Genomic DNA, 26,689 nt, shown 5'->3' on the forward strand with positions numbered 1-26,689 from the left:
TCAACTTCACACAGATTTCCTGGCTCACTGAACTACACCCTTAAGGTGCAATATTACAGCCTGCTGAGCAGTATTTGAGGTGGAACTGACTATTCGAATACAAAGATACTTCAGTGTCGTGTTTTATTTTCTGAGCAGGTTATTATTTCCCGCTCCAGCCAGTCAGAGAACCTCCCGCCGCCCCTACCTCTGCGGCCCTTACTTGCCGCAAACGGGGGATAGTGACCATGCAATCATGATGTCAGGGCATCATGGGCGCATGCAAAAAAAAATTGCAGATGCCCCTAATGCTGCCCCTACCATGATGCCGCCCTGGGCAACCGCCCATGTTGCCCATTTCAAAAACCGCCACTGGCACCATGGAATGTTTGTTCTTTATTTTGTGCTGTTTTTCACTCAGATGGCTGTCACTATACTTCAGCTATCTACATGTAGGGTCAGATGTGAATAAAAATTATACAATTTTTTTAATAAAAATTTAAATCTTTAGAGATCACAACTAGATTACTACTGAAAAATGAAAAACACTTTGGATAAGCATCTGTATCATCATCTATATTAAATGTTTATACATGGGGGATTCATTGTTTGATTGAAAGTGCATCATAGAAGCAACAAAATATAACAAATAAAATAGAATGATTTACAAAGCATTTTCCAAATGTGTTTCTTTTGCTGCGTGAAAGTGTGGAATGGATGTCTTTGCAAGCATGAGGCAGTCATTGTGCATGAGTATGAAGGTGATTACAAGCGAGTCCCAAGTTTTATAAGGTCCCGCTCTCCATTTTAAGATCAACTTTCATCTTCTGTTTCTCCATCACCGCTTCCAACTCTGTGGCTTTTCTTGCATCCTGGAAAAGGAAAGATGAGGATGACTGCAACCCCTTATTGTATTCAAATTTGTACTCAAAATTTAAGGTTACAATTTAAGATTACATTTAAAAAACAGAAGTACAAAGAACAAAATATTTAACAGCATGTACAAAGTTTCAATGTTCGCATTGAGATGAATTTGCCAGTTTGGGTAGACATTACAGTGAAGGTTGGCAGATTAGGTAATTTTTCTAATGTATCAGTTAGCAATATACATTTCAATTAGTTTATGTAATGTAATACATATGAAATGCCTGAAAGCAGCGTGTTTGGAAAGTGACTCTTTGTGTGTGTTTGCATGGAGGAAGTTTCAACAGCGTAGGCAAGATATGTAAAATTCTACAATACTACAATAAAGGCAGTACAAATGTCAGCATAAACAATGATGCTTGTGATGTGGGGTTCTCAGTATTTCAGTAACATTTACCAGATAGTAGGAGTTCAAAATATCTTTTGTTAGGACATTAATCCAAAAGATTCATCACATGTCTAAAATACCTCAAATCTGCAGAGCAGTTTGCATAAACTGAGATACAGTTAGTTAGTGCACTTTCAAAGGTTCAGCAGCAGAAGTTCACTTGTATTCCTGGACATTTGTGATGCTCCTCAGGAAGCAAAGGAACCATTGCTCATTTCTGACTATGATGAAATTGTGCCCGGAAGTGCCCTGGTTTGAGTGAGTGAAATTGTTCAAGAACCAAGATAGAGTGGACATTAAGGAGCTTGAAGCTAGATACATGCTCCACGACAGCTCCACTGATTTAAACAGGGCCAAGTTCATGGTTTAAAGGTCAGAAGAGTTTGTCTAACATAAAAGTGCCATTGTTGACAGTTGTGGCATTGTGGTGCTTCGCCACTGGCACAATTATGGGAGTCATGAAGCTTGTGAGAATGACTGCCTGGGTCAGGGACAGGTGGAAAATGGCAATTGACCCCAGTCAGCTACACAGGCTCTAATCACATGACCTGGTGTTCCACCTGGACCAGCAGCATTCCTTTCATTCACCATCTTCAGGGTGGTGCCGAAAACAAATCACTTGGTTGAAGATGTGAAAGTGGTTGTGTTCATCAGAGAGGGAAGGAGAGCTGGATGAATGGTGGTTTTAAACAGCCTTTCTCAAACTTATTTGTCCCGAGGACCACTCGTGCCAGTTTTTGGGGCTGCAGGGCACTGCATCCTACAAGATGAACGCCTCCAAAAGAAAGAATCCACATTTGCTTGCATTGAACACATGAAGTATTGCAAACTCTCATAATGAATGTGTGTGTGTCTGTGTATGTGATAAAGGACAGGACTGCTGAACTTCGTAGAATGATGAAACAAGTGGCATGTTATAAATTTAAGGGGTGGTCAGAGACAGAAGCGCTGTCTCTGACTGATCTGACTGAATTTTGGTGCAGATTGGTACAGAAGCAGGCTCCAAAGTTTGAGAAACATTGGTTTAAAGTCTGTGTGTTGGGGGGTTGAACTGGGGATGAACTGAATAGCTCTTTGACCTTCTGTTTTTTAGCATGGACCCCCACACCGCTTGGATGAGCCATAAAGCTCATGGCCTACAGACCTAAAGAAAGCTTAGAGGCACCAAAAAAAAAAGTTGGGTATTCAGCACTGAAGCCAAAGCTAAGTTCTCAAGGAGCTGCTTTTAATCCATTTTGTCAAACATCTGACTAATATCCAGTGCAGGTTCTTCACCATCCACCCACTTCAGTTATACCAGCTCACATTCAGAAATGTTGCTCATGTACAGCCCTGACACTGGCCTCTTGCTATTTATTTCCAAGACAATGAAATATGGGCAAGTGACATGTAGTGTTTATGGACCTCACTTTCAGTACAGCCTTAGGAACAGTAAATATCTCTATTAATATATTCAGGCCTAATGTTTTCAATTTACTGTTGTACTGTTACAAATTATTGGCCTTTTACTGCTGTATTATATTGCTGAGCAACTTGTATTGTCGAAAAAGTGCTACATAAATAAAGTCTTTGTGATCCGATTGATCGATGATCTTTTTAATGTCTCACCTCTAGCAGCGCTTTCTGCACGGTGATCTGGCTGTAGACCCTGGCGCCCTCTTCAGGAATTACAGCACGCAGCTCCTCCTTCTTCAGGGAGAAGAGCTGTGCCCCAGTCAGCACTCCCAAACACTGCACTGTTCTGCTTGCACACACATATACACACAAAAACATACGAATGCATTAAGTTGTGCAAAACAATGAAATAAAATAAAATATTCACATAGCACTTTTCTATTATTATTCCCAAATCTGACTATTCCCAATTAATTTTGACTGGAGTGAAGGTGAATACAACAAAATGTGGATTTAACGCATTTAACAGCTCTGCATTTATTCTAAAATTGTCATATGGCACGTTTCTTTTTAATTACATTTTAGACATGTTTAAATCATGAAATAATAAATAAATAATGAATAAATTAATAAATACCCTAACATAGCTATGCAAAGCCCTCACCGGCCACACCAGCAGGTTACACTTTTCGAATGCACCATCCAAAAACATATTTTATAGATATGTTTTTAAACATACCATCTGACATGAGCAAGGCAACAGTGAGCAGTTCTCATGGCTGGATGACTCATGGAACGTTATGCTCTCAGCTCCAGAGATGCCATTATGAATCAGAAGGGGTGTGAGCTCTGTGTGTACACTTGTGCTTAAATATAATTGTGAAGAAGTGTGTTGTGAAATTGTGTTTAATACTCACGGTTCATGGAACCCTTTGGCCCTCAGCCACTGCTCCACCTCAGCAGGTGGAGAATGGTAGTCCAGTGGTGCAGATGTGTCAGCAGACTTCGGTATGACCAGCTGTCGACCGGATCCAGCCTTCCCATTTGTCAGCCTTTGCAGCAGCTCATCATTCACCAACATCACTGAACAGACACAGACGAGCAAGAGAACATAGTTCATGTTTCGGCTTGAGCATGGCTACCAGCTATGTTCATGTACTCATGTATGAGAAGCCGACTTGATGTCTACCACAAATGGTAACTAACTTGAAGACCACACAAAAACGATTTCCGTAATGTCTAATGAGAAAAAGAATTTCTCACTCACACATAGCAAACTATGTGATTTGATTAGTTTTAATGTGAGATGGTTAGATATAGTGCATGAGAAAGTATAGCTGAGTATTACAGCCACTCATTTACATTAGTGTATGTACGTGAGTGCATGAGAATGTGTACCTTTGTCTGAGTCTGTTTCGGGCATGTGTTGCGGCACTGCAATGCTGCGAGGTCTCGTTTTGGTGATGTCAGATGGAAGAGTGGGTGGACTCGGGGGGGCGTAGGAGAATCGCTGTGGCATGGGAGGGGCTGCAGGTGCCTACAGAGTCAAAGTCATGTGAAGACTCCTGAAAGGTTGAGGAATCCTGAAAGGTTGTGTGCATTTTTCTACTTTGATTTGATTGTTGGAGACATTTCAGTACTTTACTGTCAGGTACTTCAGTATAAAAATAAGCATGGTACGCTTTATTGTAAGCAAGGGGCATAGCCTGAGTGCTGATTCCATGTGAAATGTAGCATGCTGGGTCATACTGAGCCATGCTGAGGATACAGGACAGAACACACACAAATGCAGTTAGGTTAATTATGCCCATTTACACTGACAACACTGACTGAGAAAAGATCTTTCAATACTGCTTAAGCATGAGAAATAAACAAATGATCTGATCTAGACAGTGATCCAAAAATGCTCTCCAGAGGGCATTAAATTGGCAAGAATATGCTGAGAGATAATCTGAATAAGATCCTTGCCAAATGGGAGCTCAGTGAGTATTAAAGTTAATACAAAAAATGTATGCAAAACATGCTATCTACCCAAATACTAGTGTGTCACTTTAAGAGAATTTGAGACAGAGATTCAATTTCTGTTCCAGGGGAACAGAAATACCCTGCACAATAAACTCAACTGTATCATGCTACAATTTATTCAATTACTGATACATGATAACAGAATCATGAGAAGGACAAACTGCAGCCACGGCTCAAACTGTGTCACAACCAGCATGTAACAGAGAGAGAGACAGTAAATAACTGGGACAACCCAAACTCACTCCAACCATCTAAGTTGTTTGTTGGCTTATTTATTTGTTTCATCAGTGTATTACTAATGTTGTTCATATATAACAGTATACAATAAGTGGCTGGGTAACATTGCATGTAAAACAGCCATGCCACAAAATGTACACAGAAAAAAGGATTTTGCTCTCTGACAAGTCATTCATGGCTATGGAGGGTCACAACTGCAAGGGTTGTCAATGTATATGACAGGTGATGCAGACAAGCCCCTGATACATGGGAGTGACCACGTATGAGGGATTACTTGGAGGTGGTCTACCCAGACATAGCACAACATTTTAGAATGACGTGACTCTAAATGTGTATTCAGTATATTCAATATATTGCTTTTCAAATAGCCTGGTTCCACCTCATGAGAATACCTTTTTGCATTAAATGGGAGTTTTCCTTTTAGAAATGATTCCATGTGCAATTTGGGCCATTTTAAGGTTACTGTAAATGTGACTAGTGTAACATTTTTTTCCTAACAAAATATTACATTTACATTTACAGCATTTATCAGACGTGTTTTGTTCAGGGACACAATGGTAGTAAGTGGGATTTGAACCTGGTCTTCTGGTTCATAGGCGAGTGTGTTACCCACTAGGCTACTAGCACCCAAATTACCCTAATTACATTCAGACAAATGACACATCGTCATATGATCCGGTAATAGGTGTGTTTGTGTGTCAAAGTGAGTCCTACCTTTGGTGTTAGGTTCATTTTGGGACTCTCGATATGGGCAATAGGCTCCAGGATGTTAGATGGCACAAAGCCAACCTCATTGAAGCGATTCCGACACTTCCACCAGCGTTTAGAAGACTCAATCACCTACCAACGAGAAGTAAAAATGATCAAGACACCAATGACATAGCCAGTAAGACATGACACTAAGGCTGATCGATGAATACAAGTCTAACAAACAAAATGGCTTTCATGCTCCATGAACTGGCATTAAAGAATCAAACACTGTTTTCTCAAGCACACATGGCAGCCAGTAAACATTCTGAATTGTTGGTGCACTGAACTGAATGGTTACTGATTGTTTTGGGCGAGGCTAGAAGCCTAATGGGCCCTTAAGGCATCGTTGAAACTAAAGCATTACAATAGCTACAGGTGAAAGTGATGATGGGAAAGGAGGTGGAACCATGAGAAAATGTGTATGAAGAGATTTGGAATTGTTCAAATGAGAGTGCTTAGTGTTTTAGCCATTGTGTGAAATGTGGAAAAAGAAAATATGGGAATGTGTACCTCTAGGGTCTCGCCTTGCAAAACGGAAAGTTCGCTGTTGTTTCTGGCCACAAAGTCATAAGTGCAACTATAGAGCCTCTCTCCTTTAGTAGGAACCCCATCTCTAAGAGAGAGAGAGAGAGAGAGAGAGTTACTTCTGACTGAAAAGACACAATTGAACAAAAATAACAATATCAAATATGAAAAAAAAATTAAAATACAAGGAGTCAAACAGTGATGAAATATGAGATACTGTTATGTATTGTGAGGAACTTGACGTAGTACCGTACCATGCTGTTCTGCACTATTCTTGACTGCATGAGTTACTGTACTGTGTGCCAAACCACATCAGGTATTGACTTAATGGGCTTCTGTGTTGTAAGGTACTGTCCTGTATGAGGTTCTATGCTGCTCGCTGTAAGGGTTTATACTGGTACTGATGGTGAGATGTGTGAGGTAATGGACTATAAAACTCTTACATGTCATCAATCGCTGGAGCTGGGGTCACTGCTGTGTGAGAGCTCAGTACCTGGGGAGAGAGATGATTTAAAACTTTCAGAAATCACTGTCTATTTTGAGGTTTTGGGATTGTCTTCTCGATGTCATGGTTACCTGCAGCCTATCCTTCTCCTCTTCCTGTCTGTGCTGGGCCTCTACAGGGTCATGTGCATCTTCACCTAACCCTTCTTGCTTCCATCCATTCAGGAACACGGGGGAGTATGGAGGGACGTTACCCGGGAGCTGAGAACTGAGACATAGCAAGGGAAAAAGAAGTATCAGCAGGCTGCTGATGATTGAAGACTGGTGCTCTCCATACCACTGCCGCCCAATGATGGTGGGACTAAATCCTAATTCACAGCTAACGTGCATGTGTATGTGTGTGTTTGTGTCTCTTTCTGACCGAGGTTCTGTCCAATAGGTTCCCAGAGATCGCCATAGCTGCTTCTCTTCATCTGAGAGGGTGTTCTGCAGTAGACTGACTGCTCCCGTGGTCATTGCTGGACTCAGTACCCTCAGAGCCAGCGCTGGGCCACCTGTGGCCTTCACCATCTACAGAACACACACAATCATTGGAAGATAACGTCCAACACAAGCTATATCTTTGTGTTTGTGTAGTGGTTTTTTACAATTGTTATAGTCACAGAGCGGCTTTACAATTAAGCAGCAGCTGTACACACACCACTAATGGCGCCTATATTCACGTGTTTGCATTTTTGTATTTGCGCGCGTGCTCTAACTCAAGTGATACTGGTGTATAAAAGCAGAATGTTTGACTTGGGCTAATCTGAATGCTAAGGCAAGGCCTTGGACAAACACTCCATGGGCTCCTGTTTGCGTCCCTCGTCGATGCCGACATTGTGACACATGCTCAACTGGGTGCTGATCAGAAGGGTAGAGTCCAGTGGGATCTGATACAAATCCAGACATAAAGTATAACACCGAAATGATGCTGATGTTAGGTCAGGTTGGTATCAGTTGAGATTAGCTCCAACCCAAACCCTATGACCAGTGGAAGGTTCCAAAAAGGTTATTTCAAATGCAACTAGACTTGTTATGGATCCTTGACAACGTTCGCACTTCCATTCCAGTCTGATTGACTTGTCAGGGAAGCAAGTTTATAAACCCTGAATCCTAAACATGGTACTTGGTGGTCACCTGTTGGTTGGTGGTCAAGGGAATTTTTTTTATATACTTATTCTGTATTTAATACAAATAATACAAAAGCATATTGACAAATATCAACTATCCTTTTAGCTTGATTAAGGTGTGCAAATAAACCAAAGCAAAAAGTTCTCTCACCATTTCTAGAGGTCTGAAGACATGGTGGACCAACTCCTCCGAGTTGGGGTTGGAGATGACTGACTTCAGACGAGCCTGTCAATCAGATGATGAATTTATGAAATATAATTATGACCAATGAGGCACAGAACAGACGCAGCTGGACACACCCACGTCAGCACACAACATTCTTCAGCCGAGGTGTGTCACATGCGCAGCTCCGCTGCTTGCTTTGCAACATGTGATAGAAATGAGTGTTTGTGTGTGTGTGTAAGTGTATATAATGCAGTTTCACGTACCATCAGACAGAAGCTGTACTTGAATTTCTGGAAAATGTCAATAAATTCCTCTTCAGACGGAGGCTTAGCTCTTGCAGACAGAAGATCGTCTACAAAAAAACAAAACATGCACGTTCGGTTCGTCCACACAAACACACGCACAGAACACATACATACAGTAAACATGACGAGTTGTTCCGAGACGAGAGCTGGTGTTTAGGAAGCAAGGTTTGTGTTTGTGTATCTGTCTCTCCGCTACCTTCTGCACTTTTTTTTCGGCTTTTCTTCTTTTTCTTGTTCCTCTGGTCCAGGATGCTTTGAGCTTCGGCCACTTTTTGTAGTTTGGCCATGAAGTTCTCAATATCATCAAAGCAGTGATTCAGGGTATCCTGGGCAGAGGAGGGTGAGCGCAAAGGATGTGGTGAATCTATTGGTCACATTTTTACAGTGAACTTTTGTTCCTGCACGCCAAAAAAAACACCACTGAGATACTGTAAGTGAACTGTTCTGTGAAATTCATACCTCTCACACCCACCCACACACACACACACACACACAAACACTCACCACCTCTCTTTGGGCTCGTAGAAAAGACTTGTCAGGCTGGCCATTGGCTGCTCCATTTGCTGTCAAATGGGGAGGTGAAGGCATTGGGTTCATGGGTAAATCAGTTCCATTGCTTATTCGATCACAGAATCAAGAGGAAGGGCGACTCAGTACAGAAGAACTGACATTAAATACCGAAGAAACTGAATACGGCCCTGCAGAAAAAAAAGCTGAGACATTTGCTTCAGTATGTGACCTACATTTGACTTTGTGTGCATTTGTGTGTGTGAATGTGTGTATTTGTGTTTACCTCTGATCCCAGGATAAGCAGGGGGATTGGGGGCCGGTGCGTAGGGAGGATTCGGAATACTGTGATGTTCCATGGAGGTCCTGCAAATCAGACAATCAAAGTTATGAAAGTTATTACTCCCACTTCGGAGAACGATTTTGGAAGTACACACAGTGAATATCCAAAAAACAAGTGTCCCTCAAAGGTAGAGTCAAAACAAGAATTTGAAGTCACTGATTGGGATTAGGACAATCGTCTGTTTGCTGTTCCTCAAGCACACCAAAATCCCACAAGGAACACATGGAACGTACAAATCCATACAAACAGCGGTCTGGATGGGAACCCACCTTGGTGTCGGGAGTTTTCCGGCTCCGTTCCTTATGTCTCTCAGTCCTCCAGTCTCGCCCCAACTGTATCCAGGACCGTGCTTCTCTCTCTCTCTCTCTGTCACACCTTCTTAAGTTATGTAGAACCGGAAGAACGAGTTGTTCCACTCCTAACAGCACCGGTTCTCTCGCTCTCACCTGTCTCACTCTCAGTGTCTCTCTCTCTCTCTCTCTCTCTCTCTGCGCATTGTTAGTGTGAAATGTCCATACTGTACACAGTAATGAACACTTGTTCGTTGTTTTGTGGACAACACTAGGCTGCAACCCTTCTTGCCCTGGGAACACTGATTTCTCTTCCCCTACAGGGTTTTGTTTTGGGGTATTTGTGAAGATGTTGTATTAAATAAGTCAGATGTTCCAAGTGATTGCATGGTGCATTGTTCGCTGTGTCGTTCCGTGTTTCCATGGTGAAGATTTCCAGTGATGTGTCAGGACAGCGCCTGCTCTCATTGGGGTGGAGCCTCCTTGTTCGGGCTGCATGCTGTGACACTGCTGCCATGAGGTCATCAGACACCGCCTACAAGCTCAGCATGTAATATCACAGCGATCATGTGTTGGGACTGTCTGGTGACGCGATTCCACGGTCACATGCTGACACACAGATGATTTCGCTGTGACAAGAAGTGCACATGCTGGAGGAACAACTTTCAGGTTTCACAGTTCTTGAATGGAAGTTAGATGCTGGACGTCATCCCCGAACTATGATTCAGAGCACCTTTCTTTCACTCATGTTCTCCTTGTATGTGTGGACTTTTTGAACAACCCCAGCAATGAAGCGTTCTGAAATCACTACCTTTCCCCCACGTTTCCTGCTTGCCCAGACAGACCATTGTCTGCACTTTATGAACTTTTCTCTGCTGATTGGATTACAAAAAAACTCTCATTAAGGCTGCGTGACTCTAAGAAAAGAAAATCATATTGGGATTATTTTTGATATCACAGGTCCTGATTTAAACAAGGGCTGCATCGTTTGGGAAAAATGTCTCATTTCTAAAGAATGCAGTGACAGTGACCATGCACAGTGCTGTGGCCTCACATCTCCAAGGTCATGAGTTCGTGAGCTTTATGACTGCAGAGTTGGCATGCTTTCCCTTTGTTGGCACGGGCAGCGGTGATATTTGATATCGGTGACCTCGCAGGGTGGTATCTTGCCAGGGGCGGAACCTCCAGGTTTCCTCCCACCAACCTTGCGCACCATGTGAATCGGTGACTCTACATTTTCCATATGTGTGCATGTGTGAGTGAATGGTGTGTCTGCATTCAGGGAACAACTCAGGGTTAATTGTCTTGCTCAGGACAGGCTCTGGCAGGCATGACTCTGCTTAGGAATAAGCAGAAATGAATAGTACATGAGTGAATCTACTTTCTAACATCTAACAATGTGATTTCAAATCTAGAAAAAAGAAATGTAGAAATAAAATTTCAACCCAATGTTCACTGAGTAATCAATTTAAAATGTGCATTACCATTAGTGTTAAATATTAATTCCATTTCATAGTTATAACTGAATGATACATAAACGTTTCCCTTATTTTCAAGGAATTTATTAATTCACTAAATTAAACACCGAACAATTATCGCAATCGCTGTGCTACTTAAATAAGATAATGTGTAATACATTAATGAACAAATAAATGAATCAGATCACTAGGGGTCGCTATAGTAAATGTTAGTTTCAAATTAGTATGAGCTGATAATACATTTACAATTACAGCATTTATCAGACACCCTTATCCAGAGCGACTTACAATCAGTAGTTAAAGGGACAGTCCCCCCCTGGAGCAATTTAGGGTTAAGTGTCTTGCTCAGGGACACCATGATAGTAAGTGGGATTTGAACCTGGGTTCATAGGCAAGTGTGTTACCCACTAGGGTAACTGAACTGGTGGTTTGAGTGGTTCATTGGGAAACATTTCACTGCACGTTGTACTGCTATAACTAAGCATGTGTTTTCCTTTTAGTCACAGCAGCAAAGGCCTCAAATTGCTCATCAATAACATGACATAGCTTTTTTTGATCAGTTCACATTACCACTCCAAAGAGAGGTGGCAGTAAAGTTTGCATTGGCCACCACTGACTCATAAAAAATCCACAGCAGGCTGTTACAGATGTTAAATGAGTTTTCACAAGAAGTATATTTGTAGTCTTGGGCAAAATCTTAACAATTTCTCCCCTGATAGACATGGGAGAAACTAGATTGTGAGTAAGTGACTATTTGCTTGCTAGAGTGATGCAGAGTCATTAACCTCCTTCGTGTACTCCCTCATATCCCCGTCCCTGAGGCAGAGATAGAAGAGAATATTTGCAGATGAACTTATTTTTGATGATCCTGGAGTAAAATATGAAGAGGGATAGTACTTGTAGGTCAAAAAGGCATGCACTTTACTGTGAGTCAAGGAATGTACATCTGTATTCATTTGAGTTAATAAAAGTTAACACTGTTTTTGTTTTTTTGTTTTTTTTTAGTTATTTGGTCAAATATTGTGATTTACACAACCGGTCTAATGACAGGCAGTTTTCATTTTGGAGAACCATATTCACAGTTCACAGAACTAATACAGGAAGTTCCTCCTTTTTGGCCTGCTTCCAGTGTGAGAATTTGCAAGATCTAATGATCTAAACCATCCCAACCATCTGCCAAATTCCGTACACGTAAATGTAAATGATAAGATCTTCCTGTGATGGCCAAACACATGCTATCTTTTAATCAAATTTCCAAAAATCAAAAATGTTGTTGGCCAACAATATGTTGGATGAAATGTAAATAGTTAAAGTAAATAAAATTATTTAGTTAACCAGCAGCTCATGTTGAAAAAATGTTTTGGAGTTGGCGTCAAAAAATACACATGGAATGGCTGCCATAGAAACAAAAAATAATTCTTTTTTTTAGATTTTTATAATAATACTGAATTTAAATATTTAACAAACAAAATGTATTTCTAATCCCAATCGCACACTAAGATTTTTTTTAACGATCCATAGCGTTACTGAATGAATCAATGACTCGCACACGCGAACCGTGTCACGAAATGAATCGATTCACTAATGTGGTTCTTTTCGCGCATCACCGCGGCGCAGAAGGCTCGGCGAGTTCCGCGGACGTGATTGGCTGAAGTCCTGCTTCACGGCGTGACTGACAGTGGAAAGTGTTTCCAACGTGGCAAGTTTCAGCGCGGTCCAGGCTCCGGCTCGGACGTTCCTGAGCGTTTCCTCGCCGTGATAAGGCAGAAACCTCCCTGCTGCGCTGCAGTGGCCCGTGGAAACAAGGTGTGGAAAGTTTTTCCCCCCCGTTAGTCGACACTGTAGGAGAGGGGAGGTGCGTCTCTGCAGCCCCGCGTCCAGAGTGAAGGTAAGACCGAACTTTTCATCCGTCTGTTGCACCAGGACCTTGTTCTGAGGCAGGCCGCGTCATATAAACACTATTAAATTCGTTTACACTCCATTCTGACGTGAACGAGTGCTGGTGCAGGACCTGGAGGTCACCCCGTGGTCAGATGTGTCGCATCAGCCCTGCTTTAATCCTCTGTGTCTCACGTGCGTAAAAAAGATGAAATGTTATTCTGTTCTGTGCAGAAGAGGGATACAATTCAAAATCAAATGGTTAACATAATACAGCAGGAAATAGCAGACGGTGCAGTGACTGGTCGGATAAGCGGTCATTCGTTCCTGGAAAGGTTGGGTCCTTCAGAGATCACGCAGGACGCCTTGTTAGTGTTTGGTGAGCGCACAGTGGGACAGTCTAGCCAGCGACCAAGTTTGTGAAAAGTTTTATTTTTAGATTCTTGGCCGGGGCTCAGGTGTCAAGCTCGAGGACGATTATAACTAAGGTACGCGTGACTTGGGGTTTTGTTAAAACAAATATTGAAACAAATTCAACGATAAGTGACTTGCTCAGGGACGCTAGTAAGTGCTGTTGGAACCTGTGACTTTGTGCTCTTCTGGTTCATCGACAGCTGTGTTGCCCCATAGAGTATTAACAGAATGTCTTATACATATCCAGAATAAAAGAATAAGTAAGACCTTACTTATTGTGTCAATCAGTAAGACGTATGGTAACCCAGTGTTATAAAACACAACAGCAGCTTGTTGAATTGGCAAAACATATAGCAATAACTAGTTAATATAAGCTCAGCAAAATGACCACACAATTTTAAGAAGTAATCATCTGCATGCTATTTTTATTTGCATTGGGCTAAAACTGGGCTAAAAATGCTTTTCTAGTGCACAGGCCTCATTAGAAAGTTACCTGAAAGTGAAGTGATTGTCATTGTGACAATCACAGCACACAGTGACACAATGGACACGTGTCCTCTGCTTTTAACCATCACCCTTGGTGAGCAGTGGGCAGCTATGACAGGCATCTGGGGAGCAGCGTGTGGGGACGGTGCCTTGCTCGGTGGCACCTTGGCGGTTCGGGATCCAGAACGGTCACCACTGCCTTCATCCATAGCTAGTAATCAGCTAACCCCCAGAATTCTACTCTAAATTCACAATCAGACTATTGATTGTCTGTTTTAATGCATCTGATAAATGTTATTAATGTAAATGTAAACACATGTGGTCAACAACAGAATGTTTCTTCTGGTGACAAAATGCTTTTTGAAGACTAAATGACTTATTGTCTTTGATAAAATGCTATTTGTGGACTTTTCATCTTCAAATGCTTTTCGATACTCATATCAAAATAACACTCTCCCCATATAGTTCTTATATGTTTATGCATTTATCATACGTTCATGTGTGTCGTGTTGATAATGCACCTGCACTTTTTCCCGACGGGCACTGCTTCTACTTTCTTTACATTTACATTTACAACATTTATCAGACGCCCTTATCTAGATCGACTTACAATCAGTAAGAAAGTAAGGCTAATACCACCCTTATGCGTTACGACATGCGTTTCACTGCATGTCTTATGTATGATGGTGTATCTGACAAATAAAATCTGAATCTGATAACTTCAATTAGTCTACGAACTGACTGTTCATCCTTGACAAAATTTCATTTAGTGTACAAAATGACTTTCGTCCTTAACAAAATTTCCTTTTGTGGATTTTTTTTTTAGAAATCAAAGTAAAGCCGTCAAAATGTGATAGAGGTTTATCATTCTGTGGGCAAAACGCAAGTTACCATAAAATCCATCTTGTACCTGGTGCTCGGCGCCCCATATGTTTACTACTGAAAGGCGTGCGTGGACCACGTGACCGCGCTTGGCGCGCTTGGCGGGGCGGACGTGTGGTCACGTGGTCGGTTGCATCAGCAGAGGGGAGAGGCGGAAGCGGCGGCGCAGGAGGAGGAGGAGGAGTAGTAGTGGGTCGTGGTGTGTTGCGTGATCGGGGCGCCGCGTGGTCTTGCGTTGAAGATGAACGTTTGCGGCGGCCACGGAAACGGCGTTCGGAATCGGTCCCGTTCCATCTCCATCGCCGTCGGGATTACAGGCCGCTAAAAAGTCACATGAGGGGGCAGAAACAGGCGGAGATAAAGTCGGACCACGCTACACATCGGGCATCGCGCAGCGAGCCCAGGAGGTGGGCAACACTACTACACGTTTACTACATACACTTCTACTTAATTAAAGGTGCTCATTCCAAAGAATCTCGCAAAAGTTCGAAATCGTCATGTTGGCGATGATATTTTTCAAACAAATGGAATAAAAAAATATTATTTGTAATACAGTAATTAATTAAAACGCATGCATTGTGATCAGGTCTATATGTACTAGGAAATGTCTGGTCATTTCTAAAACTTTTTTGTCAACTTGGCCTGAGTGGCGGTTCAGTGTCAGACATCAAACGGATGCCTACTGGTGTTTTGCTGCAGTAAGTGATTATTGGCACATAGCAGGGCCTGGCCAAACAAAGAATTACTGATAGAGAAGTAATCGGTACATAGGTGACACGTTTTGTCAGTAAATGTCAGTAAATGTCTCCCCAAAAACACCCTTCAGCTTAAAAAAAAAAAAAAAATGTATTAGTGAAGTGATTGTCATTGTGATACACAGCACAGCACATCAGGAAGCCATGACAGGCGCCCGGGGAAGCAGTGTGTGGGGACGGTGCTTTGCTTAGTGCCACCTCGGTGGATCGGGATTCAAACCGGCAACCTTCTGATTACGGGGCCACTTCCTTAACCGCTAGGCCACCACTGCCCGTTTAGGCAACACACAGTGCACACAATGGAATGTGCCCTTTGCATCTAATCCTTCACGCTTAGTGAGCGGTGGGCAGCCATAAAAGGCACCCAGGGAGCAGTGTGTGGGGACGGTGCATTGCTCAAGGGGACCTCAGTGGGACCTAGTAGGGTGGTGGTAGAACCAGAAGACCCAGGTTCGAACCCCACTTACTACCGTTGTGTCTCTGAGCAAGACACACTGCTTGATGGGTCTGAAAAGCACTGGCATCCACATTTCAGTTTCTTGCTCTAATGAACTTTTTTCATGTTATCTGACTAATTGTGTCCTGACACCTCTACAGGCTGTGATGGAGAAAGCGCCATTGCCAGCAGATGCCGGGGCAGGAGAGGGTCAGCACACCGACATGGCAGCGGGTGAACAGGAGCAGGAATTTGCAGTTGTAACCACACGTGATGGGTGGGACAGTAAGCTGGAGTATGTTCTGGCACAGGTTGGCTTCAGCGTGGGACTGGGAAATGTTTGGCGCTTCCCTTACTTGTGCCACCAAAATGGAGGAGGTGTGTGTGTGATCAGCGAATCCAAATGTTTTGTGAATTTCCTGAACACCGGACCCTGGGTATATGTGTGTATGTGAGAGAAATATACTTTGACAACTTCCTTTTGTTCTGATTGCAGGTGCCTTCATGCTGCTCTATATTCTTCTCATGCTGCTCGTCGGGGTTCCTTTGTTTTTCCTGGAGCTGGCAGCTGGACAGAGCATCCGACAGGGCAGCATTGGTGTCTGGAAGCAGATTTCCCCTAAACTGGCAGGGATTGGCTTCTCCAGCTGCGTGGTATGTGTGAGGATCGGTCTGCATTTTTATACCGTGTGTATTAGGGTCTGTTTCACAGTCACAGATTGTACCAGATTTCATATACATCTCAAAAAGTGAAGTGATTGTGAAACACTGCAGCGCAGCACACGGTGACACAACGAAATGTGTCCTCTGCTTTTAACCATCACCCTTATTGAGTAGTAGGCAGCCATGAAAGGTGCCTGGGGAGCAGTGTGTGGGGACAGTGCTTTGCTCAGTGGCACCTTGGCGGCTTGGGATTCGGCAACCTTTCCGATTGCGGCTCCAAATCCTTACCTGCTAGGCCAGTGTAGCGACAATACTTATTGGTAGTTTTGGTCTTATGCTAGACTCACATGCTGCTATTCGTAATTAACCAAATTTTCAGATACCTGAAACAAAAACCATGTTTGGCATGGTTGTTAAGTGGTGCACAGTGGGACTGTTTAGAAAAATTCAGGTGATGTGAAGGTAAAATTTCACTGTTTTAGGAGGCTTGGTAAAGGTGCTTATTTATTGTGATGTGACTGCCATGCTGCCCAACTTTGCTTGGTATTGAATGTGTTGACCTTGCAAAGCTGATAAAAATATGCAGTAATAGGAGAAATCTAGACAGGGTCACATAACAAACTTTTAAAAAGTTTGTTAATCCTTCAATTTTTTGTGATTTGGTTATAATTGATGAATCGTGCACTAGGTGCATCCACAGTCAAAAGTAAAGCTGGTGTTGTAAGTCTCATCTGTGCATAATTAATACAATTCTTTTTAATGTCATGGCAGGTGTGCTTCTTTGTGGCACTTTATTATAACGTGATCATTAGCTGGAGTCTGTTCTACCTGGGGAACTCCTTCCAGAACCCGTTACCATGGGAGAAATGTCCACAGACGCTCAATGGCACAAGTATGGGCTAAGGAATAAATGCAGGTGTTAGACTCTCAGCTCTGGAGTGACTGTTGTCTGAAATGATTTCTGTCTCTGTCACAGTGGTGAAGGAGTGTGAACTCAGCTCCCCAACGACCTATTTTTGGTTCCGGGAAGCTCTGGACATAACCAACTCAATTAACCAGATTGGGGAATTTAACCCCATAATCACTGGCTGCTTGCTGGCCGCGTGGGCCATCGTTTTTCTTGCTATGTTCAAAGGTATCAAGTCATCAGGAAAGGTCAGTTGGATCATCATTGCACCATTTGGTATCAGGGCAGGACCCACCCACCAGGAGAGTTTACTGAAAATACTTCACCGTCTTGCTCCCCTCCCTCTCAGGTGATGTACTTCTCCTCTGTCTTCCCGTACATCGTGCTTTTATGTTTCCTTATCCGTGGCCTGCTGTTGGATGGAGCTTCAGAGGGAATCATCTACATGCTATACCCCAAGGTACTGTACCGTCCACATATACCCACTGCTCCGGAATCCTTGTTAAATTGCAAAAATTTGTAGAATTAAAAAAGTATCTTCATTATCAAGAGTAAATGTGATTCATTTTGTTTTTGCTGATATCACCTTTTTTACACTCTTATGTGGAAACAAATGTCTGTGGGCAAAATATCTGCCCAATCACAGTGGGTATACATGTAGTCACTAATAGAACACACAGTTCATAATACAGTGAAATTTTGTAGCAGCCATTCTCAAACGAACTCCCTGTCTTTCTCTCTCAGTTGGAGATCTGGGGGAGTGTGAAGGTGTGGCGACAGGCTGCCACTCAAGTGTTTTTTGCCCTGGGCCTTGGCTTTGGTTCAGTCATTGCGTACTCCTCCTACAACCCAAGAAAGAACAACTGCCACCGCGATGCACTTATGGTTTCCTCAATCAACTTCCTCACCTCTGTCCTTGCTTCACTCGTCGTCTTTGCTGTACTTGGCTTCCGAGCCAAGAACATCGCCTTGCACTGCGTCAGGGAGTGAGTGTGTGTCCGCAAGAGATGTGTGGCGTCTGATATCTAAATGACATTCATATATTAATCACAGATCATAATCTTCATATTATGCGGAACATCTCCCCCACTCTACACATTATGCTAGCTGTGCTTTCTGATATGGGGTTGATTTATGCTGAATTGCTAATAGAATTGTAATATGGATGTTATTATGAACTTTGCAAAACCTGTATACTCTCCATCTACAAAAATTAAACAGGGTAAGCCAGAACCAATTTCCTGTTAACAAGGCTGAACAGTTGAACAGTTAGCCTTGATGATTATGACTATTGCCTGTAAAATCTGAGAAAATAGTGATATCATCCACCTCTGTTTTATGCTTTCCTTAGAGAGAGCTGAAGAAACAATTGTGTGTTTGTGCTTGTGTGTTGGGGAATGGTTTTTAGGAATCTGCAGCTGGTGTCTGGTCTGTCCTTGGTGACATCTGACAACCCTCATCTGTTTAATAACTCTGATGTGACACTTGAAGAATATACTGAGTGGTACCATTCGCAAGGTGCCCAGTTGCCCTTCAACCTCTCCAACTGCAGCCTGGAAACTGAGATGAACAAGGTGACCTAATTTTTCGTTTCTTCTTGTCTATTAAGTGTGTTAACCATACTGTTAGATGTACTACAAAACTCACTGACAAAAGCCTTGACGCTTGTGTACAAATTGACCTTGAGTGCTGCTGAAATATATTTCTAATCAAGATTTTTTTTGTACAATTTTTTTTTTTTTACATTTTTTATAGCTTTTGTAATAATGTTTCAGTGCAGAAGTGGCAAAAGGTGGATTTTTCAGATGAATCTTTTGTTGAATTACACCACAGTCAGTGCAAATATTGCCGGAGACCTACTGGAGCCCGCATGGATCCAAGATTCACCCAGAAAACAGTGAAGTTTGGTGGCGGAAAAATCATGGTCTGGGGTTACATCCAGTATGGGGGTGTGCGAGAGATCTGCAGGGTGGAAGGCAACATCAGCAGACTGAAATACCAAGAAATCTTGGCTACCTTTTATATTCCCAACCATAAAAGAGGCCAAATTCTGCAGCAGGATGGTGCTCCATCACATACTTCCATCTCCAAATCAAATTTCCTCAGGGCGAAGAAGATCAAGAGGCTCCAGCATTGGCCAGCCCAGTCACCAGACATGAACATCATTGAGCATGTGTGGGGTAGGATGAAAGAGGAAGCATGGAAGACGAAACCAAAGAATATTGATTACCTCTGGGAGGCATGCAAGACTGCTTTCTTTGCTATTCCTGATGACTTCATCAATAAATTGTGTGAATCCTTGCCAAACCGCATCAATGCAGTCCTTCAACCTCATGGAAGTCATACAAGATATTCAACTTGGATCTCACAGCGCCACTACTTAATTTGCTGAGAAATGTTTGTATTTGCAGTAAATATGTTCAATATCTGGCGACAAAACTTTTGTCTTGCCAAAATTAGACCTTTCTGTCTTGATTCGTTTCTTATACCAATTGATTAATTAAAAGTCAGGTTAATAGCTGGTGTTTCTACAAAGTATATAAGCGACAAGACTTTTGTCAGGGACTGTACATACTACACATTATGTAATACATACTATGTGCTGGGCATTCCCTACTCAAGTCTTTGCTCTAAACTCTTCTGTGTTCTCATACGCGTTTCTTCTCCTCTCTCCTCTGCTATCTCTCAGGGGGTGGACGGTACCGGTTTGGCATTTATTGCCTTCACTGAGGCAATGACACAGTTTCCTGCCGCTCCCTTCTGGTCTGCCATGTTTTTCCTCATGCTCCTAAACCTTGGCCTCAGCACCATGTTCGGCACTATGGAGGGCATGCTCACCCCCCTCGCTGACCACTTTACCGCCATAGCGAAGCACAAGAGGCTTTTCACAGGTGAACACGCCGCACGTTGCTTTATGAACCGTCTGCAGCCGTGCCTGATCAGTACAAAATGAATTAGTCTTTTCTTGTGTGTGTGTGTGTGTGTGTGTGTGTGTGTGCGTATGTGTATATGTGTGTCTGCGTGTTTGGCAGTGTTCAGCTGTGTTGTAGGTTTTGGTATTGGCCTGCTTTTCACCCAGCGCTGTGGGAACTATTTTGTGACCATGTTTGATGATTACTCCGCCACCCTCCCTCTCATCATTGTCGTTGTGTTTGAGAACTTCAGCGTTGCCTGGATCTACGGGGCTGACAGGTGAGTGACGCATGGCAGTAACATTTTGACCACACCCTCCACAGGTTCTGGCATGGATCCATTTTTTTTTTCCAGAACTGCTTCAATCCATACAGTTCAGATTCAACACTGTTTGACAGTTTGTACTCACCCTGAACAACTTCTGTTTATCTATGTTTTTTATACTTAAGTTAAAAGCATGATTTGTGGTTTATTCCAAGTTTTTTTTATTATCAGCCAGTCTTCCTTAAGAACATTTCTCTTCTTTTGCAGATTCCTGAAGGACATCGAGAAAATGCTTCAGTGGCACCCTCCATTGATCTATAAATACCTGTGGAAGTATGTGTGTCCGCTGGCCATGATCGGCCTGCTGGGTGCCAGCCTCCTAAACATGTTCTTTGAAACCCCTTCTTACAGCGCATGGGATCGTGATACGGTGAGAACATGCACACAGGTACACTAAATGAACAAGGGTTTGATCCCCACCTACTGCTTTGGAAGTGAAAGTTTTTGTCATTGTGAGACACAACACACAGTGACACAACGAAATGTGCCCTCTGCATCACCCCAAGTGCGCAGCCATAAAAGCCACCTGGGAAGCAGTGTGTGAGGATGGTACCTTGCTAAAGGGGACTTCAGCAGCACCCATAATCCTTCGGTTAGCAACATTGCAGCTCTGAGAGTTTTAGGACTGATGACCAGGACTGTTTGTATCATGGATGTACAATCTTAATACTGCATCACATAAGACCTAGTCTATAATGAGCTTCTGGTAATTGAGTGAGGTTCTTTACCTGCTCCAGCATGAATGTTCTTCTGTGAATGAAGACCATGAAACTAAATCAATGGAAAAACTATCAGCAGGGGAAATAACTAAATATTAGTGACCAGAATGGGCTCTACATTGCAGAGAATTGGCGGTTATGGTCAGGGGTCAAACTTCTTTGACACCATCATTCTTCTTTCTCTCAGGCATCTAAGGTGACTCTGGCTTACCCAGGCTGGGCTCTGGCTCTTCTCACCAGCCTCATCATTATTGCAACTCTCCCTGTTCCCATCTGCTACATTCACCACACACTCCTGGGCAACCTAAGACGGTCACACGGACAGAGAGGCGGTGCTAACCATAGCTTGGAGAATGGTAACTATACATGGTGTAGCACTGAAGACCCAGATGTTGCAGCCCAGGACTCCACTTCCCTTTCTCCGGTGGCTGAAGAGAACTATCGACTCCTTAACCAGGAAGATGAGGAGGAATCCAGCAGTGTATAAGGGAACATGGAGGCTTCCTCGAATGAGAACTGAAGAACCGTGAGCCACAGTCTGAGCGAATTTGTGTATCAGAACTGGAAACCACAATTCCTAATTGGTGCCAATGTGTTTATTAATGAATTGCAGCAATTTAATGACAATCCCGTGTGTTATGCTAGCTGTCATGAAATGTAAATGGCAGTTAAAAAACAGGGACTTCTCACTAGTCCATGATCAATGATCAAACAAAGTGCCAAAAGGGAACAGCGTGTTGAAACGACCTTAACCTCAAAATGTCCATGACACAGATGATTGTCTAGTTCTGTGTGAACTTTTGGAACGTACAGCACCCCCTGCTGCGTGTAATTCAGTTCTGGAACTTTTCTTTGCCTTGTTTCTTAAACCAGTCCTGCTCTTATTGGAAAATATCCTCTTGTCCAGTTATCTTTTCAACAAATCATCAATGTACTGTACAATACCATAAACTATGATAATTAAATAAAGCAAAAATCATTGAATAATAAAAAGGTAAAGCAATAAGCCAACTGTCATGAGACACCAATGATCAGCTGAATTTTTTTTTTCTTTTATGAATCTTAAAAGTATCTTGTGTGTGGAAAACTGTTCCATGTCTTGGAGCAGCAACAGAAATGGCCCTGTCTCCTCGTAAATGAGACCATGGATCACTTTTGTTACAGCATATTTTGGTTTGCATTTTGTTCTTGTGTGCACTGTGCAATTGTATTATTTGGAAAAATTCAGTGCTGTGTATAATACCAATTGTTACTTTGTTAAGCAGATTTTAAATGTTGGGCATGTACAGTCTTTATATAGCTGGGTGTAATTTTGTAAAATTTAGTTATTTAAAGTTTAATATATTTAGCTATGTTTGCTAAAGTTAGACTTGAACCATACAGAGTTTGGCTGTGTTTGGGTGAGCTGGAATTCAATCCCTTTTGGTAGGCCCGTTCACCCCTGTTACTTATGCTGCAATTCAGTGCAGCGTCCATGATTATTTTTGTATTTATTTGTGGATTATTGTAATAACAGTGATGCTAAAAGTGTAACTCAATGCCATTGAGTTTTGAGATATAAAGAACTTGTAGTTTTGAGAACTTCTGTTTCATGTTACAAACCTGCTGTATGGTTACATTGAGACTTTTTCAGTTTCAATACAGATACCAGTACCTGGAGTTTGGATATTGGCCAATCCCAAGTACAGATCTGATACCAGTATTTAACAAATAAACTGTTTTACTGCAGGGTGTAGCCTTTTATTCTGTTTACTTAAATACAGTTTTCTGTACTTAAAAGACAATATAACAATTACACAAACTTATGTATACAATTAAGTACAATATTAAAGTAAATGTTTCTGCTCCAGCATTTTTGGTAACAACATGTCCAAAAATGACAGGGTAATAGATAATAGAAATAGAAAAATCAACAATTGTCAGGAATTAAAATCACAAACTAGAGATAACAAACTTGATTAATCAAAATGTAAACTGATTATATCAAAAACATTCAACAAGATTCAATTAAGTTCAGTCCAAATGATCAGCAAATATAACAGCGAAAGTGAAGCGATTGTCATTGTGATACACAGCACAGCACACAGTAACACAACAAAATGTGTCCTCTGCTTTTAACCATCACCCTTAGTGAGCAGTGGGCAGCCATGAAAGGCGCCCGGGTAGCAGTGTGTGGGGACGGTGCTTTCCTCAGTGGCACCTTGGCGGATTGGGATTCAAACCAGCAACCTTCTGATTTCTGATTAGGGGGCCGCTTCCTTAACCAATTGTTACTTTGTTAAGCAGTAACTTAGGCCACCACAGCTATATCAATGCGAGACTCCAATCAGATCGGATCAATGCATTCCTTGTTGATATGTTTTGTATTTAAATGTATTTGCATTTATCAGACACCCTTATCCAGAGCAACTTGCAGTCAGTAGTTATAGGGACAGAGACCCCAGAGACACTCAGGGTTAAGTGGTAGGGACACAGTGGTAGTAAGCGGGATAGTAACCTGTGTCATAAGGTTCATAAGCGAGTGTGTTACCCACTAGGCTACCACCACCCTCAGATGTGTCTGTTTAATCTCATATTTCATATTAAAAACAATAAAACAGACATAATGTAGTAAATACAGAGCTATTTTTAAGTAGCAGGTGTGTGTGTGTGTGTGTGTAAGCAGTTACCGCTGTTTAATTGGTTGGGGATTTAGTAGGCACGTCATGTGCCTGACTGGATGGGTAATGTGGCTGGGGACTGTTGTCTTGGTGGCGTTCTGGGGACAATGGAGATGAGAAATAAACAGCAAGGTTGAAGGCAGCTGAGCTGCAGGTTCTGACTACGGCTGAAGGTAAGATAGGCTTCATCTGGCTGGTTCTCTGTGTTTTTGGTGGTGGTAGATGTTATGCAGTGCTGTGGAAATTTTGTCAACGAAAACAGACCAATATCACAGCCAAAATCTGTTTTTCAGGTGAAAGCAAAAGTTCTTGGAGTTCTTGTTAACAATATTGTTTGCTTATATAAGGTTATGAATATGTTTTTTTTTTTACATTCAAGCATTCAGATAGTCCAATAACAAAATCAGCTACTAAATATTGATTGTGTTGTTGCATAAATCTTGCACAGTTTCTACTGCCACACCAATTATTTTTTAAGGAATCATTTGTAAATGAGCTTTTACATAATTCATACAATGTCTTTAATCCAACCACTAATCCTCTGAAATGATATTAAATCGGTCTATATTTTGATAATGAAATGCCCCAATCTGCCATTTATTCATGTTTGAAGTATGGGTTGGTTTACAAAAGGTAAAATAATTACAAAATACAAAAGTTTTTCTATGTATATTATAATGCAATGTTAATGTGTCTTTTCTCAGCATGCTTGCCATGAGATTGCTGCTATTGGTTAGTATGTGTGTCACCAATTCTCTGAGTCAGAACGCAGACCAGAAACACACAGATGAATCTAAACCACATGCTGAGTCGATTCCAGACCACACAGATGCCGGGAAAAGGGAGACTCTTGTGTCTCTGCAGCAAATGTGTAAGACACAGTGAGGACCAAGTGTGTAATGTAAAATCTAAATGTTCCAGTACAAAAAATACTTCTCTACCACTAAACAAGAAAAAAAAAAAAACACCATTTATTTTGTACAAAAGCAGTTCCACTTAGTAATGAACAGTGAAATTTTAAAAATCCGTAAGGTAATGAACACAAATAAATGTCTATGAGAACCAAGGTCTCTTTATGACTACAGCCTTTTCCTCCATGCTTGCTCATTTTCTATGAGAAAGCATGACAAAGGCGTTATAGAAAGGTGCATATATGTCTTTTGACATGCCTTTGAGTTTTGATCTTGCTTCCTCCATGTGCGGACAGATAATCACGCTGATAACAACAAGCTTGCCATATTCATTGCTGCTGCTGTGGGCACAGTGACTCTAATGGGTGTGATCTACTGCATCTACAACCAATTCTACACCAAACAGCCTTACCTGCATGCACATCTCGAAGAGGACGCAGGTACCCAAATACGCCCGCTTACCTGAATACAGGCATCTACACTGTAGGCCACACATCACATCCATATTTGCTTGTTTACCTCTTCTGAGATGATTTTTGACTGGATCTACATTTACATTTACATTTACGGCATTTATCAGACATACTTATCCAGAGAGACTTACAATCAGTAGTTACAGGGATAGTCCCCCCTGGAGCAACTTAGGGTTATGTGTCTTGCTTAGGGACATGATTGTATTAAGTGGGGTTTGAACCTGGGTCTTCTGGTTCATTTGGCGAGTGTGTTAACCACTAGGCTACTACCGCTCATTCTTGGTATTCCTTCTGAGCTCTTGTTGGGGCTGGACACTCCTAAAAGTGACCGCCCAGCTTTTGCCCTGGACCGTATTGATTTGAAATGATTGAAATGTTACCTTCCCATCAGCCATCACCTACAGTATTATGTACAGAATAGCACAGAAACATGTAAGAAGTGGTGGGTGTGGCCCAACAAGCTGAGAAGGGGTGCTTTTCTACTTTTCTACTAATGAATGACATTATAATGTCTTTCAGTTTAGACCCAAATAAAGCTAATAAAAATCTTCTTTTATGACATATTTTAATAAAATATTTGGGTTCTGAGTTATTAAATGAATGGTAGTTGCAGACCGGGTCCTAGTGAACCAAGTGAGGGATTTCAACGATAAACGTAACGTAAAGCACTGGAGAAAAGCATCAGCTCAGTTGGTGTAGACCCAGGACAGGACAAATCAAGACGGATGACTGAAACCCCTGTTAAAATCAACGGCTTCAGTCTTCCGTGTTCTCTTTAACCTATCCTCTCCTTCTCAGACGTATCCCTGGACTTAAGAGATCCGTTCTCCTCCTCCCTCTCCCCTGGCTCCGGTGGCCGTAACGAGAGAGCGGTGGACAGATGGGGTTATGGCTCGCTCTCCGAGACGCCGTCGATAATCACCCTGCCTCCAACTCTCTCCCCTCCTCCGCCCACCTCGCCCTTTCCTGCCCTCTCCTTGTTTCCCCCGTCTCCTCTGAGGACCATCTCAGCCCAGGACCTGGAGAAAAGTTTCCTCTGACGGTTCCTTGGCTCAGAGGAACTGCGTGTCTCACACTTTTTAATGCGACATTGTAAACCATGTAATTTCTGGATGTAGTTTGATATTTTACACTCCTAATCACCGATTCCATGTAGTTATAAGCAGTAATGACATTGTAACAGGCGTGATTGTATCACTTTTCTTTCATCTACTGTAACCATTTCATAACTTGAAATTGTAACACGACAGTAATGACAATAACAATAAAAGAATAATTGTATGCAGTCCTGTCCAGTAGATGGTACTGACGATGTGAGGTTGGACGTGTGAAGGTGCACTAGT

General features: G+C 42.1%; 3 protein-coding genes across 7 annotated transcripts; 2 read left to right on the forward strand and 1 right to left on the reverse strand.

The window, feature by feature from the left end:
* Nucleotides 1–534: 534 nt before the first annotated feature.
* On the reverse strand, nucleotides 535–9,565 carry LOC114784214 (epidermal growth factor receptor kinase substrate 8-like protein 1). Its single transcript, XM_028969442.1, has 15 exons — nucleotides 9,427–9,565; nucleotides 9,101–9,180; nucleotides 8,812–8,870; nucleotides 8,504–8,633; nucleotides 8,266–8,354; nucleotides 7,988–8,062; nucleotides 7,089–7,237; nucleotides 6,800–6,935; nucleotides 6,667–6,716; nucleotides 6,209–6,311; nucleotides 5,663–5,788; nucleotides 4,085–4,223; nucleotides 3,604–3,769; nucleotides 2,900–3,032; nucleotides 535–851 (listed from the first exon to the last, which is right to left on the reverse strand). Exons 2-15 carry the CDS (start codon nucleotides 9,171–9,173, stop codon nucleotides 765–767), a joined length of 1,515 nt encoding a protein of 504 aa, XP_028825275.1. The 5' UTR covers nucleotides 9,174–9,180; nucleotides 9,427–9,565; the 3' UTR covers nucleotides 535–764.
* Nucleotides 9,566–12,595: 3,030 nt separating this feature from the next.
* LOC114784209 (sodium-dependent neutral amino acid transporter B(0)AT2-like) lies at nucleotides 12,596–23,030 on the forward strand. Of its 4 annotated transcripts, none has more exons than XM_028969437.1 (13): nucleotides 12,596–12,813; nucleotides 15,938–16,010; nucleotides 16,088–16,154; nucleotides 16,273–16,430; nucleotides 17,211–17,331; nucleotides 17,416–17,594; nucleotides 17,696–17,806; nucleotides 18,091–18,332; nucleotides 18,755–18,920; nucleotides 20,036–20,237; nucleotides 20,379–20,538; nucleotides 20,791–20,953; nucleotides 21,490–23,030. In XM_028969437.1, exons 2-13 carry the CDS (start codon nucleotides 15,969–15,971, stop codon nucleotides 21,787–21,789), a joined length of 1,911 nt encoding a protein of 636 aa, XP_028825270.1. In that variant the 5' UTR covers nucleotides 12,596–12,813; nucleotides 15,938–15,968; the 3' UTR covers nucleotides 21,790–23,030. The 4 variants fall into 4 exon arrangements, with proteins under 4 accessions (XP_028825270.1, XP_028825268.1, XP_028825269.1 ...); XM_028969436.1 differs by lacking the exon at nucleotides 12,596–12,813 and adding an exon at nucleotides 14,749–14,992; XM_028969435.1 differs by having other exon boundaries at nucleotides 15,938–16,154.
* A 992-nt stretch (nucleotides 23,031–24,022) lies between these two features.
* On the forward strand, nucleotides 24,023–26,631 carry LOC114784210 (uncharacterized). Of its 2 annotated transcripts, none has more exons than XM_028969439.1 (4): nucleotides 24,023–24,135; nucleotides 24,667–24,833; nucleotides 25,170–25,313; nucleotides 26,145–26,631. In XM_028969439.1, exons 2-4 carry the CDS (start codon nucleotides 24,668–24,670, stop codon nucleotides 26,384–26,386), a joined length of 552 nt encoding a protein of 183 aa, XP_028825272.1. In that variant the 5' UTR covers nucleotides 24,023–24,135; nucleotide 24,667; the 3' UTR covers nucleotides 26,387–26,631. The 2 variants fall into 2 exon arrangements, with proteins under 2 accessions (XP_028825272.1, XP_028825271.1); XM_028969438.1 differs by lacking the exon at nucleotides 24,023–24,135 and adding an exon at nucleotides 24,142–24,255.
* Nucleotides 26,632–26,689: the final 58 nt, after the last annotated feature.

Source organism: Denticeps clupeoides, unplaced genomic scaffold, assembly GCF_900700375.1.
Source record: "Denticeps clupeoides unplaced genomic scaffold, fDenClu1.1, whole genome shotgun sequence".
NCBI classification, from domain to species: Eukaryota; Metazoa; Chordata; class Actinopteri; order Clupeiformes; family Denticipitidae; genus Denticeps; species Denticeps clupeoides.

Excerpts from the sequence above, each read along its gene's own strand:
- LOC114784214 (XM_028969442.1), bottom strand. The coding sequence starts at position 9,173 with ATGGAACATCACAGTATTCCGAATCCTCCCTACGCACCGGCCCCCAAT. Across the intron at positions 7,238-7,987 it reads TCTTCAGACCTCTAGAAATG|ATGGTGAAGGCCACAGGTGG; the intron begins GTGAGAGAACTT and ends TGTGTTCTGTAG. Across the intron at positions 3,770-4,084 it reads CGAAACAGACTCAGACAAAG|TGATGTTGGTGAATGATGAG; the intron begins GTACACATTCTC and ends GTGTCTGTTCAG.
- LOC114784209 (XM_028969435.1), top strand. The coding sequence starts at position 15,944 with ATGGAGAAAGCGCCATTGCCAGCAGATGCCGGGGCAGGAGAGGGTCAG. Across the intron at positions 17,332-17,415 it reads ACAGACGCTCAATGGCACAA|TGGTGAAGGAGTGTGAACTC; the intron begins GTATGGGCTAAG and ends TCTCTGTCACAG. Across the intron at positions 20,954-21,489 it reads GCGCATGGGATCGTGATACG|GCATCTAAGGTGACTCTGGC; the intron begins GTGAGAACATGC and ends TCTTTCTCTCAG.
- LOC114784210 (XM_028969438.1), top strand. The coding sequence starts at position 24,185 with ATGTTATGCAGTGCTGTGGAAATTTTGTCAACGAAAACAGACCAATAT. Across the intron at positions 24,834-25,169 it reads TGTGTCTCTGCAGCAAATGT|ATAATCACGCTGATAACAAC; the intron begins GTAAGACACAGT and ends ATGTGCGGACAG. Across the intron at positions 25,314-26,144 it reads ACATCTCGAAGAGGACGCAG|ACGTATCCCTGGACTTAAGA; the intron begins GTACCCAAATAC and ends TCTCCTTCTCAG.